Source organism: Galleria mellonella, unplaced genomic scaffold, assembly GCF_026898425.1.
Source record: "Galleria mellonella isolate WM207_F2 unplaced genomic scaffold, CSIRO_AGI_GalMel_v1 utg654, whole genome shotgun sequence".
NCBI lineage: Eukaryota > Metazoa > Arthropoda > Insecta > Lepidoptera > Pyralidae > Galleria > Galleria mellonella.
The window spans coordinates 944,778-965,204 of NW_026442139.1; the positions used below are offsets into that span (position 1 = coordinate 944,778).

General features: G+C 34.5%; 2 protein-coding genes across 3 annotated transcripts in view; one reads left to right on the forward strand and one right to left on the reverse strand.

The window, feature by feature from the left end:
- Positions 1-20,427, forward strand: part of LOC116412781 (uncharacterized) — an 83,659-nt gene that overhangs the window by 43,293 nt on the left and 19,939 nt on the right. For both annotated transcript variants that reach the window (XM_052900793.1, XM_052900794.1), the window contains exon 2: positions 13,282-13,505. In XM_052900793.1, the coding sequence (XP_052756753.1) occupies positions 13,282-13,505 (224 nt within the window). The remainder of the gene's footprint in view (positions 1-13,281; positions 13,506-20,427) is intronic.
- Positions 9,363-12,599, reverse strand: LOC128202018 (uncharacterized). Its single transcript, XM_052900799.1, has 2 exons — positions 12,285-12,599; positions 9,363-11,462 (listed from the first exon to the last, which is right to left on the reverse strand). Exons 1-2 carry the CDS (start codon positions 12,431-12,433, stop codon positions 11,240-11,242), a joined length of 372 nt encoding a protein of 123 aa, XP_052756759.1. The 5' UTR covers positions 12,434-12,599; the 3' UTR covers positions 9,363-11,239.

The window sequence follows — 20,427 nt, forward strand, 5'->3', positions numbered from 1 at the left end:
ACTTCAAGTGGATTAAATTGTACTGAGGTTGATTATTCCCGCGTTACGTGGTTACCGCGTACGGGTAAACGCAAAATAGGACGACCGCCCACTAGATGGAGTGACGACATGAAATGCATTGCAGGGAGTCAGTGGATGCAGGTGGCTCAGGATCGTTCTTTATGGCAGTCTATGGGGGAGGCTTATGTCCAGCAGTGGACGGACAATGGCTGAATTGATGATGATGAGGTTAATATTTGAGGTATTGTATAGCGCCCGTCTTAAAACACCACTAAAAGACTAACTGTGGTTGCCAACCTGCCTGCCAAGCGTGGCAACTACTGGCAAAACCCCCTTACGGGGAAGACTATGTTCAGCAGTGGACAGTTAACAGCGTTTTATAAATAAACAAAGTAGGACAACCTCAATGGTCGCGTACTGCGCGGTTTCAGAGATGTTTCGTCCCACTAGCACTCAGGTTATGGAATGAGCTTCCTGCCCAGGCTTTCCCAAGAATCTACAGCATGGGGTTCTTCAATTGGGGGTACAGAGGTTTCTTCAGGGTCGGCAACGCACGCGTAAAACCTCTAGTATTGCAGGTGTTCATAGGCTACGGTAACCACTTACCATCAGGTGGGCCGTATGTTAGTTAGCCATCTCAGTGGTAAAAAAAAAGACGAAATTAAAAACTTTTCTTCTGGATTTTTGGAAACTATTTACAAAATCATACTGCGAAATTTATTCAACAAGTAAAGGATTACTTCTAAGTCAGATTGGTTGTAAACTTTCCAACAAATATCATGTGCGCCCTTTGAGATTATATTATTTTGGTAAAAGCCGACGTGACCCAATCAAACCTTTAGTTTTAACGTAATGCTCTTAAGTAAATTTTAGTAATAGCGTTTATTAATATATAATGCCCGTCGACCATCGTTAATGGTGGCGTAAGAGTGGGATCGTATTTTGCGGCGAAATATGAGGGGAATTTACATAAAGTATGTGGTTAAAAACCGCATTATAAGGAGCAAGATATAAAAATAACAACGGTCTAAATAAAGATCTTCATCAGGTAACCTTAAGATGATTTACTAGTAATAAATACTTTTTTTAATGCAACTTAGAATGGCAAACAAACTGACGCTCCACCTGATGGAAAGTGGTAACCGTCGCCTATAGACATGAGCAGTATCATGGACATAACAGAGTATACTGTTTCGTCCATGATACCCCCCATGCGTTGCCGTTCTGAGGACTTAGGTGTTATTCCTCTGTACCCTATAAATTCACTGTCATATCCCATTCTTCAAACCGAAATACAGCCATGCAAACATAACTGTTTCACGGTATAAACACGAATGGAGCAGAGATGCCCAAGCAAACGATTTTTGTACAAAGTCTTCCTCTGGTGGGTAATATAATAAACTAATATAATAAAGTGAGTTGGCTTATTTGTTTGTTTGAACGCACCAATTTCTGGATTTATCGATTGGTTTTGAAAAATTCTTTTTGGATTTGAGGAAGGTCATAGGATTTTTACCATCACCATACGACCACAGGCGACGCCTCGGGTTGCAGCTAGTCATAAAAATATACTAAAAAGTTTTAAGGTTATATTACAAACCAAAGTAGCGATTTCACATTCCAAGATAAGAAGCGAACAGAGTCACGAGAAACAAAATGCAAACTTAAAACAAACTGAGCCTTCCAGTTCGGGTCTCCGCCGAAATACCGTGATGTTTTGGAGCTGCGGTGCGGAACTTCCGTAAAATTAGTCGGTACTCAAATAGAAGTGCGAATTTCGAAGTGGTTGTCGCCGGACGGGCATATCCGTAATTACTGCACGATCCTTCCGCTTCCGAGGGTAGGGGTGCACCTCTCACACCAGCCCCCAGCTCCCTCGGGGAGGAATCGGTCGCTATATGTGGGTTATTATGTTGAAATTCGGCGTGAGAAGAATTAAGTAATCCTTTAACAGTTTTTGATTCGATAACTTCAACAATTTTTATTGTTATTTTGTATTTTCACAATTGTTTTATTTTTATTTAAATAATTATAAGATGTTTTTTTTTTAGGCCCAGACGATTTACACTATCTTAAAATAAATAAATGATAATCAATGTTTTCAGACACATATATTGAAAATAATTTAAATAATTGTTTATTGATGCAGAAAACATTTATTTTAAATACACAATCAGGACTTAACGCGATGTAAAAACCTTTACAGGAAACGTCGTCAATAAAGAAGCAGGTATGTAAGTACTATTTCACTGTAAAGGCTTTTATATCCCGGTTAGTTCCGATTGTGTATTTAAAATACGTGTAAACAACGCCAAAGTTTAAAATTACGAGTAACTATTGCAGAAAATAAGTCATATTGTGTACATTCAGGAAGGATAATAAAACCTTATAAAAGTCATTAATTAATCTAATTTACTGTTAAATGTAATACCAATATCGTATAATTGGTCTGTAAATTACTGTTTATATTGTAAAGCAATTATAAATAAGTAAATTATGTTTAATTTTAATGAATTTCCTAAGTCACGAAACGAATTTCTAAATGAAAGTAAAACAATCTGAAAATCCGACGTGTTTGACAGTTATTTAGCGATTTACGTAACATCATTGGGTCCAACAAACGTCACTGTAAACGACGTCGATGTACTAACATTTTGTTTGGCGATTGTTGAATTTTTAAATACATATATTGTGCTAGAAAATAATATTGAATTGTAAGAAGAGATTCAAATATGTTTTGGATTAACTTTTTCATACAATAGTGTATATTAAGTGGGTCCGGGTTTTATGTGATCTAGAAAGATCTCTTTAGTTTCGCGTGATCAATCGCTTTAGACCACAAAAGCTTAAAGTCGAAATTACTGGCTCCCTTTTAAAAGCCACTACCTTTCTGTTCGTAAAACATTAAATTTTCACATTATTTTTATTTATTTTTATATGGTTCGGAAATTAGTACAATTCTATTGCTCTGAAGCCATTTTGGGCCTCTTACACTAACTTGTCAACTGGATACGCTGTATTAGTTATTCTAATTTTTTTTATTTATGTTCCTTTAAAAGAACATCCAGTTTCATTGATACTGTCTGTCTCTAATTTTACACAATAGCAATCGTCGAATAGCAGCCTATATAGGCCAAATGACTTCCTTATCTTATTAATAAAAGCCATAAAACTTAAACAAGCCTAGGAGCTAAGAGTTTATGGCGCGGTCCCAAAACCATTTGAACGTAATTCGACGGCAATCTACAATTACAAACGACTCTCTACTCTGTACTTTAACGATATACGTCTTTTGAGTTATCAGCAGATATATGGCTTCCTTTAACGATCGGAAACCAAATTGTCGTAGTTTCGCATATGATCAGGTTAAAATAAGGGATATTAAAATTAAAAACAAAAAAGTTTTTGGAATTTAGGATAATAACAGTCCCAGAGTAAAGACATTTCTTTATCGATTCCGTTTCTTTTTGACCGCGAACCTCAATAAGTTTGATGTTATTAATAATTGTATTGAGTTGCATTGACTTTTCCAAGTGCTAATTAATATAACAAGTATAAATAGAAAATTTTAAGCTTGAATTCCATTTTTATTTGAAAAGTTCCGCAGTCGAGTCTTGCCTGTTCGCTCGGCTAAAATAGCTTTCTGATTTTGCTTGAAGCAATACAAAGATTCACATTTTTAAAGTGCTCATACATAAGTTTATATAAATAAAATATTTTTGATTGATCTAAAATTAGATAAATATTTTGTTTAAGTGACTTTAAACAGAAGATTATTAATTTCCTGTTGTTTTAGTATAGATATTTAACTAATTTCTTCCCATAATAATTTTGTAATGACTGAATCGTATGGATAAAAGTGGCTGAGGAACATTCATTATAGAAGTTTATAGAGGGCGCCTATGTTCAACAGTGGACAATTTATAGCTAATATGTTGATGTTAATGAGTCATATGTAAATATTATGTCTATTAATATAGTTTTTGTTTATGAAACAAAACCTTAATGATTGGGGAAAACCAGTAATGATTTGGAAGGAACTCACAATCCCTAGATTGGAACAAATATAGAAAAGTACCAAGTTTTCAAAATGGGTCCAACCGGGATTCGAATACGTGAACTCATTTGCACAACGCAAAAGTAATATTATATATATGAAAATATTATAATCATATTACAGCAAGAACCGTTAAGCACATAGTAATTACAAGAGCGATCATCGATACTAGAGATGAGTTTCAGACAGTACCCTCTAAAGATATTATATGGAAAATTTAGGAAGGCATCACGGGTAATGCGGAGTGCGAACACTTAAGTCCCAGTAACATCATTTGTATAATTTACTCCTAAGTGGGGGATGGGGGAGGTCTCCAGCCGCCGGGCGAGATCGGATAAGTGTCGGAAGTGATGCAGCATAGTGATACTTCACTTGTATAGTATAAAGTAAATACTTTATATTGTGATTCCTCTCTTGTTTTGACTTGTTGACGCTTCGAGTGTTCTTACATTATTGTAAATAGGAATGAATTATACGGCTATTTTCTTGATTACATATACATTTGATATTTTATTGGATAATTTATTTCTACTTAATGAAAATGTATTTCATATTGTCAATAATAATAATACGCTTTTTAAATTGATATGTTTATTTGATCCAGATTACTTTCAGAGTGTTAGCTAGAATACTTATCAGACGCCTTTATATAAATTCTGTTTGTTTTACTAGAACTCTGTTTTTGTTTATTTAACTAGATGTTACCTTCTGGAAGTCCATATCATTGGTTATTTGATTACTTATTATTTTGTTTAAGTCCGCTAACATTAGTATATGTGTGACTACCACCACTCAAATATTGACCACCATTATTACGATCTCCCATATTGGCCATAAATCTCCGACTGTCATTTTGTTCACGCACGTTTTGCCACAATTGTTTCAACTCTAAACGAGACATCTTTAAGCAAATTATTAGATCGCCTCTCGGAACCTAGTTAACCTTTCGGCACTCAGACTGCAAAAATTTTGTATAGTTGTAATAGTATATGTGGGAATTTGTTGGAAAATATCAGAAGTTAGTTTTTTATTGTGCCTGCAACCTGCATAGTTGGTCTATTTTTGTTACGTACTAGTTCAGTTTTATCTTTTAAGTAAGAAAAGGTTTGATGGATGAGTCTACGAGTGTCTACAACAATAAGGCAGACCTCTCCAAAATCCAAAGAATTAAAAATGACTAAGTAAAAATATTGACAAAACTTCGATCAAAGAATATAATACCATCTGGCAATACCGCTACTGAAGATGTTTCCTTACAAACACAAACAGAGCTCCAATGTTTATATATGGTCACACGCATTGATGTAAAAGTTGGAGAGGCGTTTCATGCTGATGTAGACAGTCTATATTGGTCCTAGATGCCCGATAGCATTTTTATATGCAATTTCTAACATAGACAACTGTTGTAGTTTAAATTTACGCGCGCGTTGAGTTACCTCTTTATCTCCTTTTTTAAAAACCCCTGCTGTAGTCTCTTGGAGAAACCTCGACAGGGAGCTCCTTCCATAACGTGAGCGTTCATGGGAGGGGAAATTTCTAAAATCGCTAAATTATTATAATTAAAATAAAGTAGCTATTTTATACCCTTCTTACATGCAATTAATTAGAGAAAATGTAGGATATTGTTGTGTTGTTGTAATTCCTTGTGGTTTAAGAGATTTAAAATTATATTCTCGATACTTTTAGACACCTGAAAATACATGACTGAATGTTTAAATTGGCTACGTCTTCTAACAAATTTCAACCTTACAATTTCGAGTTTCTCTCAGACCGAGTTTCAGTACGAAGTGCAATTTTAAGACAGTTCTGTTAACTGTCAGAAGGTAATTAAGCCTGCCAAAGCGAGACGTGAGATATTGTGTGCTCACTCCCCCTATTTTCAGCCTCCAGTGATGGACGTGATCGAGATTAGGTTTCAGCTTTTAAAGTTTCTCCAACTCGTTTTAGCTACTTTATCATCGGCGGCGTACATTGGTTTGTAGGTTTTCTAAAATATCGTACAGTTTATTACAGAACTTTAAAAAGATTTCGACGTTTAAAGATTATCCCTCGAGGTTTCTGCAAAACGATGAATTGGTTGCGATTAATTTTATAAGGACTTACAGATTTCTTATAACATTAATAGGTTTATTTCGAAGTAATATTAAAACTCTTCAATTAAATGGCAGAATAAAAGAACTATCTAAATATAATCTATATTTATACAATATTATCATACCTACTTGTGCAGCAATTAGTCCATTACCCTAACATTGTCTTGAAAAGATTGCTCTCAGCAATAAGACCGCCTTACTGTACTTATACAACTGTATCGTTACATTTACTAATTGTCTTGCTTATTCCCTATATTATATAATGCAAATAAAGTATACTCATTAATTAATTAATTCATAATATATTTAATAAATATATAACCGTATACAAGGTTTGTCTGTGTGTTTTTATTAGTAACAAGCTGATGCCTTGCTTAGTAAATAATTGTAGATGTCGCATCTAGACATTAGATATTGTATCATCGGAGGTACAAGGTCCCATCTTTTATGTATTTGTATTTCTGAAGACTAAAGTGCTAGGTATTTTGGATTAACAATTGAATTGTCAATCTTCATATAAAATCGTACCCACGTTAAAAAAAACTAGACAACAAACAGATGTTTATGTACCTGAAACAATATAAAAAATAAATCTTACTTTGCCTGAATTGATCCTACCAATTTATCCTGAATTATATTTATATACAGAAGCGGCTCAGAAATATCTAGAGTTGGGTTAAATACATTTATTATAATTTTGTATGTTAGCACACTAGGTTTATAACTATGATTTGGCTTTTGCTGTTATAATGTTGTAATTATTTTTAATTAATATATAAATAAAAATTTAAAACAACACCTCCCGAAGATCTCAATATCTGTTTTACTGGAAAAGGTTGTTTTAATTGAAAACCCTCTTAAATCCAAAAGCTGGCGTCATTACGGTGGTTGCCGCTTTAAAAAACCATTTCAACAAATCTGTCCTGTGCAGAAACGATTCGAGATAAAACATATCGCAGACAGACTCGATTGCTGACTCAGACATTTCTTAAAATCTTCATTTGATAGAACGGATTCCATTAGGATTAAAATTTACCAAAAATGTCGAATTTTCTACAAGGAGACATTAATATAAATCGATTTTTATATTTGAAGCTGGGATTGTTCATGGGTCATTAGCTCTTGATGATTCTTTTTTTTTTTTTTATTTTTATCCTAAAACCAAATTTATATGTTAGAAGTTTCAGCCATCAATCACTTTCAGCCACGGTTGACACTTTTGTTAAAATAATTTCTTAAATCTTTTCTAGTTCACTATTCATACAGGAAGAAATGTAAAATAATATATTATTACATTATGTTGTAGCACTTAAGGTTTAAAATTAAAAATGTTTTACTTGATTTGTTTTAGTAAAATGAAATTAAATTAACTAAATCATTCATCATTCATTTATTCATTTATTCTTTATTGCACAATAAAACTGGAAACTTTGAAGGGTGGGATATGGCGTGAATTTACTAGGTACAGAGGAATAACACCTGAGTCCTCAGGAATGGCAACGCATGGGGGGTATCATGGGCGAAACAGTATACTCTGTTATGTCCATGGTACTGCTCATGTCTATAGGCGATGGTTACCACTTTCCATCAGGTGGGCTCTCAGCTTGTTTGCCATTCTAAGTTGTATAAAAAAAAAAAACTTTGTACATGTGGCGAGTTTGATGCCATATGGCATTATCTACCAGCTAACTGTTAGGTAAAAACAGAAAACGTATGAAGGGCAGATGTGGTGAGAAATATGTCACATAATTATAGCAACATACTGAAATAATTATACATAGTAATACATAAGAAATACACACACAAATACATAAATATAACTCATATATATATATATATAAATATCTAAATCTAAATTAATGACATTATTAAAAATACAAATAGTATTAATTAAATTTACAAGTAAGTAAATAAGATTAATTTTCTTTAAAAGAAATATCAAAATATTGACTCAACTGTTAAAGCTCCATCAAACATAAGAATCGCCGCAAATGGCTAGCATTTTCATCTTCGGCAGTAATATTAAGGCTAGATCTTTGAATAAACTATAACATTGTCTAGACACGATTTTATAGTAGAGTTTTTTTTTGTGTCTTCTCGCACAGACTTACAGTTATTTAGATCCCGATAAGTTTTTTCGTTCTTTTTTGTACAGCTTTTTTGTTATTTTTGTAAAGCAGAATACGGAGTTAAAATATAGTTCAGGGTTTATTTATTTCTTATTATTATTTCAGCCGTTAACTGTCCATTGCTGAACATAAGCCTCCTCTATAAGGAGGGGTTTGCCAGTAGTTGTCAAGCTTGGCAGGCGGACTGGCAATCGCAGTTACGTTTTGGTGATGTTTTAAGAGAGACACTGCTGCCCATCCCTCCACCATTAAATTACCTTAGTCGCCTCTTACAACACCTACGAGAAAAAAAGGTGTGTCCCATTCTACGCCGGGACCACACGGCGACTTTGGTAAATTATCATAATTTATCTAAATGATTACATTAATTCCTGCCTCTTGTAAACTATAAAGCATGCAACGCAAAAACACAAAAATAGGATTTTTTTTTATGCAACTTAGAATAGCTAACAAGCTTACGGCCTACCTGATGGAAAGTGATAATCGTCGCCTATAGATATGAGCAGTACCGTGGACATAACAGAGTATACTGTTTCGCCCATGATACCCCGCATATGTTGCCATTCCTGAGGACTTAGGTGTTATTCCTCTGTACCCTGTAAATTCAACAACTGCTTCACGGTAGAAACACAAATGGGACAGAGGTGGCCAAGCAAACGATTTTTGTACAAAGTCTCCCTCTGTTGTTAATATGTATTTTTATTTCATTTAATTTATTTTAAACAACTTGGATCCATTTTTGTTAGTAGGTGTACCTAATAAATATGTCAATACTTAATTACTAATAATGATCTAGTACTCTCGGCGAGTTCTCTGAACTCATTCACATGAGACAGTCTGGTAATGCAGACTATATATATTTGTAATGTGCCTCCGATCAAACTGTTTATAATTACTCTTCTCCATCCAAAAGTTACCTGGAAGTGATCGCTTTTAGCGATAAGGTCGCCCATTGTTTTCTCAATACGATCATTTCTTGTAATTGTTTATATCTATAATAAGTTTACTATTGTAATCTTTTGGAGGAAACAATAAAGAAAATCTATCTATCCATATGATTATCTGGTATTATTGAAACAAATGTTAGAAATAAAATTATTTAATAAAAAATAATACAAAAATCTTATACCATAGACAATACACTCGTGAGACATTTGACATTATGTATTGTCGTAATATACTATACACACGGGCGTCCTCACCGTAGTGCTAGGATGTTATTACATTTATGTCGACTGGTGACGAGTCGAGTCAAGTTGATTCGAGTATTGGATCGAATACCTAATGAGTACTCAGATTCTCGAGTGCTCTCTATATACTCTGAGAATTCTGATACATGATTCCATTACAGTAGTCTGATCAAATACTCGAATAACTTTATTATTATTTGAGAATGTACTCGATTTAGAAAAGTTGTCAAATTTTAGTCTAAATTTAAAGAGTATCAAAATACTCAATAATTAACAAAAAAAAAAAAAAAACTGATTCGACAACATACTAATATCGATACATACATAATTCGAATAAACTTCATCTAACTACTATATTATTAAAAACTAAACTCTTCTATAAACCTATAATAATCTAACTATTATAATTATTTTGTCACTTTCTATCAAATTGAGAAATAAGCGAAAACGAAAGAAACAAAACAGTTCAATAGCTATAATAGGTTTATGAGAGATTAATGTTTTTATGAACAAGATGGTAGTCTCTGTTTACTTTCTTGCAAATTTTATTCCTGCATTAATTTTATAATGATAATAACAGCCATGACTATATTCATTGTATGAATATTGTATGAAATATTATCACTTAGCTTTTCATGACATCTTCTTTCTCTATTTAACTAACTATCTAACTGTGCTTCAATGAGACAGTTTAAAAGTATCTCATATCTTGGTCCAATTACTAAATTTTTTCAACCAATAAAATTCAAAATTGGTCCAGCAATTTTGTTTATATGACGCATTGTACATTAACGATTTAGTCAGTTTCATTGTATGCATTTACAAATGGTATAAAGTTCACGACTTTTTCCAACGGATGCAAGTGACGGTTTCACTTCTTTCTATTTCTATTCTGACATGCAGTCTAGTTTACGTTAATACATCTCTTCATATTTCTAATCCAAATTGTTCTATATCTCTAAAAAATGTATATAGAAAATTGAATTAAATTCTCCCAGTGGGATTATTAATTCTGCAATTTCTTCCTTCATATCCATCGACAAATGTAAATACAATTTCATCATGCCAAAATATATTATCTTCATTAATCAATCCCATTTCAAATGAGCTCAATATCAATAATTCAAATATCTCGTAGCTCTCTCCGGTGGCGTATTACATTTGAAGTGTGTGTGTGTGCTCTTCTCACGGCGGTATCGCTCCAGTTCCGCAAGGCATTTTCATTTTATCTCGACGTCTTTATACTGACGATAACTCGTATCTATGTGAAGTGCGGGTGACGTGAGACGCCGCCGTGCTCGCTGCCAGTAATTTGACAGGCTCACCCCATTTACATTTTGGATTGTTTTCCGTTTTGTAAACCGTTTACGTTTTATTTGCCATGCTTGGATTGCTTAGGATTTAGGCGTCCTTTTCAGAAGATCCCAAATTGTTCATTAGGATTTCACATCGTCTTGCGTCATGAATAGCTGTCTATTCAGGACCTATTGTTGCATTTTAAACTAGTTTTTTAGCTTTTTCTGTAATTACACCTATTTCTAAATCACTGGTATAGTTATTTTTTATTTGTCATCGTATTATTTCCTTTAATGTTGCCTATATCAATTTATCAGTAATTTTTTTTACGGTTTACATCAACTTATCAGTTTCTCATTCCAAATTGTCATATCTTTTCTCTGTTACATAAATGAAGTCTAGCATTTATGTTAAGTAAAATTTTTGCATTTTCTTGTCAATTATCTTATTATTATGTATTATTACATTATACTGTCAATTTGTATAAACTTCAATATTCCCATTACTGTCTGTACGTACATTAATGACCAGCTGAATAGAACCGGTTCCAACACCTGTGCCGACCATCAGATCGAGCGGCACCTCCAGTCCGGTGGTGATGCCAGTCACCCGTGACGATAAGCGAGGCACCGGTGCTGGTGATGCACTGCTTAGAAGCACGATGATTATCAGCGCGGGCGTCAAGCCCCAGGAGGCCCTAAAATTAATTCGAATAAAGTGTTATGTTGTAATAATTTATTTTATACTAGCTTTTAATCACGGCTTCATCTGCGTGACCGGGATATGTTTACTGACCGGGATGAAAAATCTATATCCTTCTTCATCCCATATAGTGTGTGTATATCAAATTTCATAATGACTGGTTGAGTTGTTAAGGAGCTATAACGTAATAAACAAACATATAATATTAATAAGAATTAGTATTAGTATACATTCTTATTTTTAAGGACAAATATTTAGATTTAGAAGCATTCAAAACTTAAATCAATTTTTAAGTTAGACTTTCAGGAACACTAACACGGAAACCGTGTCCAATTTGGTACAGTAGTTTTTGCCTGATACCGAATAAATATACAAACAAACAAGCAAGCAGACAAATTTCCAAAAAAAAAAATTGTTTTGGTATCTATGTCCCTATTAAGACTTAATATTTTAAGTTGTAGCCTTGTAGGTCCCGAGACAGAATAGGCCACCCCTTCCTTTCTCGTAGATGATATGGTGGAGGGAAGGGTAGCAGCGTCTCACTTTAAACATCATTAAAAGCTAAACTGTGGTTGCCAATCCACCTGCCAAGCGTGGCAACTACTGGCAACCTCCTTCCCCCCTTTCGAGGGAAATTATGTTCAGCATTGGACAATTAACAGTTGACACAACAACATAAAATAATCACAATTGAACCGTTTAAAGAATTCGATTTAAATTTGGCATCCAGAAGGATTATGTTTTAAAATACTTCACGCACAAAGCCGAGGGATACAGCTAGTAATGTGTAAGTTAAACTAAAATATAATAGACTCACATGGATACTGCCCGGAGGCAACGCACCAGCGTTGTCTCAATATCTCGGTCACAATGCTGACACGCGAATGGACGGAAACGTGTAGTGGCAGAAAGCGTCTTACAGATCAGATAAATCCCTCTTATCTGTTGATCAATCGTCGAAGTCATATTGATCTTTACGTAACCAGCGATAGAGTTTTAATTCGATAATACTTGTCGAAGAGAGGAAATAGTTCTGTGGAAAAAAATAGATATGGGGACGCCGATAAAGGTTTAAAAGAATGTGGCATGTTTCGCAATTTCTAATAGTTGTTCCTTGTTGAAATACCGATGTTTTTGTGTTTTTCCCGACTTTCTTTTGTTTTCCCTTCTATTTTCTTATTCTTTGTTGTTCTTGCACATACATATATACCAACGTTTCAAGTCTTAGTTTAATAATAAAAAAAAAATATGCAGAAATAATTATTTATATGTTTTTTTTTTTAATGGATGGTAATGGAATGGTAACTCTATCTGCTTTACATATACACTGGCAGGATACCAGTAAGAGATGTCAGATGAGAATGAAAAGGCAGGCTCGTTAGCCTTATTCATCACAATAGGCTAGTAAACTTACTATAAATATAAATAATTACAAGAAATAATCATAATGAGAAAACAATGGGCGACCTTATCGCTAAGAGCGATCTCTTCCAGCCAACCTTTGGATGGAGAGGAGTAATTATAAACAATTTGGTGGGAGGCACAATGAAAAATTTTGTTAGTTCTAAATATGGGAGGTGTGACACATATGGTATAATAATATAAATATTATCCCTACTCATTATTATATATATATATATATATATATATATATATATATATATATATATATACATATATACTTATTGAAACATTTCGATTAAAGTTATTCGAAAATTGCACGCAACAGTTGGTGCTGGTTTATGAACCTTGTAGTTAACAAAAAGTTCTGCTGCAACCTGATCATTATGATTAACAGCACATTTTCTTTGCAGATTATATGGATTCGCTATGCAAGGACCACTTCCTGCAGCGGCAGTACAGGAAGCTGGACGGGGGCGTGTTGTGGTCCCGCAACGAGCGCAACTTGGATTGCACGGTGACGTTTCAAACACACAGCATCCTGCAGCGGTTCATGCTGCACTTCGACCTCCTGCAGCTGGACTGCAATGATCACTTGTACGTGTACGATGGCGCTCACGCCACCGCGCCGCCGAAGGTGAGACTATAGAATACGAGTGTAGATGTATTTATAAAGAGAAAGGTAGATTGGCCTTGTTCACTTCAAGGTAAAAGCTTTTTTTTTATACTACTTAGAATAGCCCACCTGATGGAAAGTGGTAATCGTCGCCTATAGACATGAGCAGTACTATGGACATAACAGAATATACTGTTTCGCCCTTGATACCCTCCATGCGTTGCCATTCCTGAAGACTCAGGTGTTATTCCTCTGTACCCTTATCCACTGTCATCTTAAAAGGAACCCGAAACACATTCCGAATTCCTTAGATTTTTTTAATCAGACAGTTTTCAGGTTATGTGTGTTCTCTGTCTTCGGCAACCTTGGGTCTTTCCCTATATCATAACCTATTAACTTCTGCCAAAGCCAATTTGAAAAAAAATGTGTCAAAGTTTTTAATTCTTAATGTTACTAACCCTAATTACTTATCTTACTAATATTATTAATGTATATATATGTAATTATAAAAGTGAGTGAACAAGAGTTGTGTCCATGGGATAAAGTTTTTGGTCCCTCTTGAAATGAGTATACAACTTCTAGCAGCAATATTTCCGAACTGATAATATATATATATATATATATATATATATATATATATATATATATATATATATATATATATATATATATATATATATATATATATATATATATATATATATATATATAAAAAAAAAAAAGAAAGGAAAAAAATTAATTATTTGTTACAACATTATTTCTTTTTGAAATCGATTTTTTATTTTCTTTCCACGAAATAGTAATATCTTCTTTAGGATGAAGTAATTTTTCAATCACCCCTAAGCAATAAGGCTTAAGGTGAAGTTACAAAGTGATTACAGAAATCTCCCATTACGTTAATAAGCACGAATGAGGAAAAATAAACAATATCTTAATCGTAATTGCCTTCGATTTTCTTCGGTTTTCCTGTCCTTCATTTTACGGTTCACCGTTCATAGATTCAATATATATATATACATATATATATTTTTCCTTGAATCACGTTGTTGGCTACGTCATCAAATCTGACGATTGTGCTAGGACCGAAAAATTGACGCCTTGACTGATCCACTGTTGTAATGCTTCGTTAGAAAAATTACATTTATTATTTATTTTTTATATATTCACTCTTATATATGTTTGTCAAAGCTGTTATATTTGTGTACGCTTTGTTTTGTGTATATGTACAATATTTCGTATATATGTATACATACACACACATTTACACGTCCACGTGACCGGGGTATGTTTATTGAATGAGATAAACAAGAGTCTATATCCTTTTCCATCCCCCATGTATGTATACCAATTTCCATAATGATTGGTAAAGCTGTTAACACGCTATAAGGTAACAAACAACCTCGCTTTCACATTTATAAAAGGTAACAGGCTAATCAAGGCTTCCTCTTATATTCTCTGTCTGTTCTATTCTATTATTAGTTTTTTTTTATAACTTAGAATGGCAAACAAGCTGATGGCCCACCTGATGGAAAGTGGTAACCGTCGCCTATACACATGAGCAGTACCATGGACATAACAGAGTATACTGTTTCGCCCATGATACCGCCCATGCGTTGCCATTCCTGAGGACTCAGGTGTTATTCCTCTGTACCCAGTAATTTCACGTTTAAAAATTAACATCAAAATATGAAAATCTGGTTTGATGATAATATTATATTCATCATGTTCATGTCAGCCGCCAACTGTCCATTGCTGATCGTAGACTTCCCTCTATTAGGATGTTTTGCCAGTAGTTGCCACGTTTGGCAGGCAGATTTCAACCGCAGTTAGACTTTGGTGATGTTTTAAGACGGACGCTATTTTTTTTAATAGATGATAATGGAATGGTATACACTGGTGGGACACAAGTGAGGGGTGACAGGTGAGGATGAAAGCCGGTCGGTTGGCCCGTAGTAACCAATTGAAAAAGAATTAACCACTATGGTTTCCAGGGGGAACCGCGTGGAGGTCGACCTGATAGAGGGTGTATTGCTAGCAATGGGGCTATTAAATCTCTGAGAGACGCTGTTGCCCAAACTTGGATCATTAAACTTCTTTAGTTATCTCTTACGTCACCTACGGGAAAGGAAGGGGTGGCGTATTTTATGCCGGCATCTAAACGGCAATATTGTTATTTACTACTGACAATTCTATAAATTCAAAACACATGTTAATTATGTTATTAATGTAATTATAATAATGGCCGCCAATTTCCAACTGACATGTTTACGACAAGTCAATAAATCATACAACGCTACAGTAAAGCGACTAATATCGCATTACTAAGCACTCAAACAGCTTAATTTGGAGACATTCCAGCAGGTCGCCGGTGTCAGCCATTATCCCGCCAATTCCCTATTATTGCAGCTACCGATCGGCTGTCTCCGTTATTAAAGATTCCATCGCTAATGAGACCTGGTGGAATCCGCCATCTCGTTCCATTATTGATAATCCTACATCCAAAGCATACGACCATTAATCTGAATTAAATTTGGAAGCTTGATTTTAAACCTTATTGATTATTATCTAGGGATTTCAACGGTTCGAGATTTTGGTTGGGCAAAAGGTGTTACTAATATCTGCTCGTGACTTCTTTCGCATAAATATCATATAAAATATCATATATTTATTATTAATAGCATAGAATAGGGTGTTTTTTTCCGTGGGTGTCGTAAGAGGCGACTAAGGAAGGGCGAGGGATGGGCAGCAGTGTTTCTCTTAAAATATTTCCAAAGGTAGCAAGGCTGCCAAGGGTAGCAACTACTATAAAACCTCCCAAGTGGGAGGCTTATGTTCAGCAGTGGACAGTTAAAGCCTGATATGATGGCGATGTTTTTTTTATTTAGGCACAAGATGCATTATTATACAATACAAACCATAATTACGTCGCGCCATTACCATTGCACGATTGTATTTAGTTTTTTACTTTTTTTTTTATAAGTTAAACGAGCATGCGACTCACCTGGTGGTAAGTGACAACCGCCACCCATAAGCACAAGTAACATCGGAGTAACTAAAAAGGAAAATGCTCTTTTATAAAAGATTACGATTCGTATCGGTTCGGAAATACCACTGCTATTTTATTCCAAAGCGTGGTGATGCGTGGAAGAAACTGTCTTGAAAAAACGCATGATGCTAAATCGCCTATATATCGACATATAAGCTGACGGCCCAACTGAACGAACGGTTCACATAAAGACTTGGTCAGCATTATGGACATCATAGATCAAACATGTAAAGAATATTCCATAAAGTTCATGGTGCTATGAACAGCCATCGAGAGTGAACAGAGACCAGAACTATAGTATAGATCGAGCCTTATAATACAGAAATGTTTAGTAAATAATCGTACTACCTTATTTCATTTGAATTGCACGACGTTGCTCGCAAAGTTATATTAACTACAGATAGTATCTATAGCTTTTTAGTTTATCGTTTAAACACAACTACTCCTATCTTCTAATGAGTAGAGTAAGTTTATGTTAGTAATAATTTATTTAAACTGAGGTAAACGTTTAAACGGAATTATCATGAACTTGTTATCTTCAGCTGTGTTTCGGTTTGAAGGGTGGGATATGGCGTGAATTTACAGGGTACAGAGGAATAACATCTGAGTTCTCAGGAATGGCAACACATGGGGGTATCATGGGCGAAACAGTATACTCTGTTATGTCCATGATACTGCTCATGTCTATAGGCGACGGTGACCACTTTCCATCAGGTGGGCCGTCAGCTTGTTTGCCATATTGTTATAACTTTATAAAGACTGTTGTTATCATATCAGTAATGGAAAACGTGTGAAACCAACTCTTGTAATATTACTATGTCGCCTTATTGTACCGTATTTTTAGCAATATATTCATTTATTCGTTCATTCATTTATAGTATAGGCGACGGTTACCACTTTCAATCAAGTGGGCTGTCAGTTTGTATGCTATTAATTTTTTTTTTGACATGACATTAATTTTAATTGATACACAGGACTTGCATCTTGCATTTACACCAACTACAGATGTACACAACATTTTCTTAAGTCATCGATTACATATTAACAAAACTGACACAAACAAAACAATAAAAAAAAAACATACAAGTAAGAAACATAAGAATACTTAAAATATACAATTAATAAAATTATTAGAACAGTGCACACAGAATTAAAATTATTGGTTGTGGAAAAATTATGGCAGTATTACGAGAGAACTTTTAGAACTTTACTCTTGAATGACTTGGGATGGTCGTGAAATATATCAAGATTGTGGGACTCGTTACAGAAATTGTACGTGCTATTATAAGTTGAATAAAAAAAAATTAATAAAAACTAAACTACAAAACGAATTTTGATAAAATTTCTATGGAACTTATCTGTAAGTATTTTATGATATATACATACATATTATAAAAAAGAAATATTCATAGTTTTGTCATTAATTCGTAGAACCCAAGCGAGTTCTCACACTGAAGATTGATACGCGACTTAAGTATTCAGTAGATGAATTATTATTAGCATTATTTATAAATAATGAAATTCTTGGCGACGTTTAATTTATGTGAGAATGTTAATCATGGCTATAGACAGACGTCAGGTGTCGTGAATCATCCAAATAATTAACACTCGAATGGAGAGACAACTTTGAGAATTTTAAATTCAAATTTAGCAAGTTTCGGACAAATGGCGTACGAACAAAGACCTCGTGGAACTTTGTTGTGATCGCTTTGTGAGACGGATGGAGTTTCTTGATGGACTCTCCCCTGTTTTCTTTAACGGCTTCTATTATTTCTAGTATGGTAAGTATTTACTTTTATTTTTAAGCGCTTTTCAACAGCAGTTTCTCAGTTGGTTTGATTTATTTCGGTGTTTTATTACTTTAGCAAATTTCATTTCATCGGCATAGAATAGGCCAATCCTTCTATTGCTGTGGGTGTCGTAATAGGCACCTGAGGGAACTTGACGGTTTAGGAATGGGCAACAGCGTCCCTCTTAAAACATCACCAAAGCCTCAACTGTGGCTAGGTTGGCAACTTGCCTGCCAAGCGTGGCAACTACTGGCAAAATCTACCTAATGGGGGGAGGCCTATATTCAGTAGTGGCTAGTTAATAGCTAATATGATGAAACTGATTTTTATAATTCTTTTTTGCTATTAATATGGTTCACTCCCACGTTTCAAGTGTAAAATTTTTATTAGTTTTTCAATCGACTTCAGAAATGGAGAAGGCTTTCAAGTCGGTTGCATTTTGTTTGTTACCTTAAAACTTCGTCATTTATAAACCAATATGGAATATTCTTTTATTTATTTATTTATTTAAATAACTTTGTTAATTAAATGAAAATATGATACAAAAGGCGGACTTAATGCGAGTAGCATTGTCAAATTGAGGGATGAACAGTAAATAACGAATGCGGTACTTCATAATTTTATCTGAAAGACTATATGTATAATTTATTTATACTTTATTGTACACAAAAGTCGATTGCTTGGGCACCTCTGTCCCATTCGTGTTTCAACCGTGAAGCAGTTGTGTTTGCATGGCTGTGTTTCGGTTTGAAGGTTGGGATATGGCGTGAATTTACTGGGTACAGAGGAATAACACCTGAGTCCTCAGGAATGCCAACGCATGGGGGGTATCATAGGCGAAACAGTATATTCTGTTATATCCATGGTACTGCTCATGTCTATAGGCGACGGTTATCACTTTCCATCAGGTGGACCGTCAGCTTGTTTGCCATTCTAAGTTGTATAAAAAAAAAAAAACAAAAACATTCACACAGACTGACTGACAGATGAAATTTCTGAAATTTATTGTTTTGGCATCTATTGGTCTTGACAAATTCCTAGTATTATTCTTTCTTAAATATCTCTCATGTATTTACGTCAAATTATAAGTATGATTAAAAAGCTATATGTCACAGTTTTCTGAGACTTATAATTGTAGTTATTCGAGTTTAGACCATTTTTTATATGTTGATCTTTTAAAGTACAAATAGCTTGCTTTTGATTTCAAAACCAAAAATTAGAAATCTATAAAGCAAAGTTTAATGTGATCAAACCAACGAACGTGAATTGAATTTGGAAGCAAACCTTTACTTCCAAATTCAATTCACATTTGATCTTAACGTCTGCCATTACTCCATCAGAAAGTTGGCCTTACCAAGTGGACACTCCACAGTTCGTCAAGTCCCGTATTCACGATCCAGGACAGGACAAAGTTTCCTACCTATCCGTATGTTCGGAGGTTATTTGAAATGGAAATATCCTATTGATACACCAATGACGGAACTTCGCAATGTAGCGTTGTACCAAAACTTTGCAGGATTTGTCGGGACTTCAGATTAAGGGTCGCAGGAGATCCCAATCGTATATTCTACGAATTTATATCGCTCAAAGCCGTTTACAACTGTTTGGATGTTTGAAGAACAAGAAAAGTTTATGTGGTACGAGAGCCTTGTAGCAAAGTTTCATTACTTCAAACTCATGAGATTTATGCTCTGAGAACGATTCCAGTTGACTTTATGAAATAATGTTTGATAACTTTCAATTTACGACCAACTCGCCCGTAATATAATATATTTAACAAACTAGGTTTCTACAATTTAGCAGTTATTTATGGGATATTTATAGAATGGTATTGCCATGTGATCCCGACATAGAATTGGCCACCTCTTTCTTTCCTTGGGTGTTGTAAGAAGCGACTATGGGAACTTAATGGTAGAGAAATGGGCAGCAGCGTTCCTCATGAAACATCATCAAAGCCTAACTATGGTTGCTAACCCGCTTACCAAGCGTGGTAACTATGGGTAAAATCTCTCAATAGAGGGATTCCTATGTTTAGCAGTAGACAGTAACCCCGTCTTCGCTAGTGGTATAAGCTGGCAAGACACCAGTGAGGGATGATATGTGTGCA

Coding starts and splice junctions, on each gene's coding strand:
- LOC128202018 (XM_052900799.1), bottom strand. CDS start 12,433: ATGACTTCGACGATTGATCAACAGATAAGAGGGATTTATCTGATCTGT. Junction 11,463..12,284: donor TGCCTCCGGGCAGTATCCAT/GTGAGTCTATTA, acceptor AATTAATTTTAG/GGCCTCCTGGGGCTTGACGC.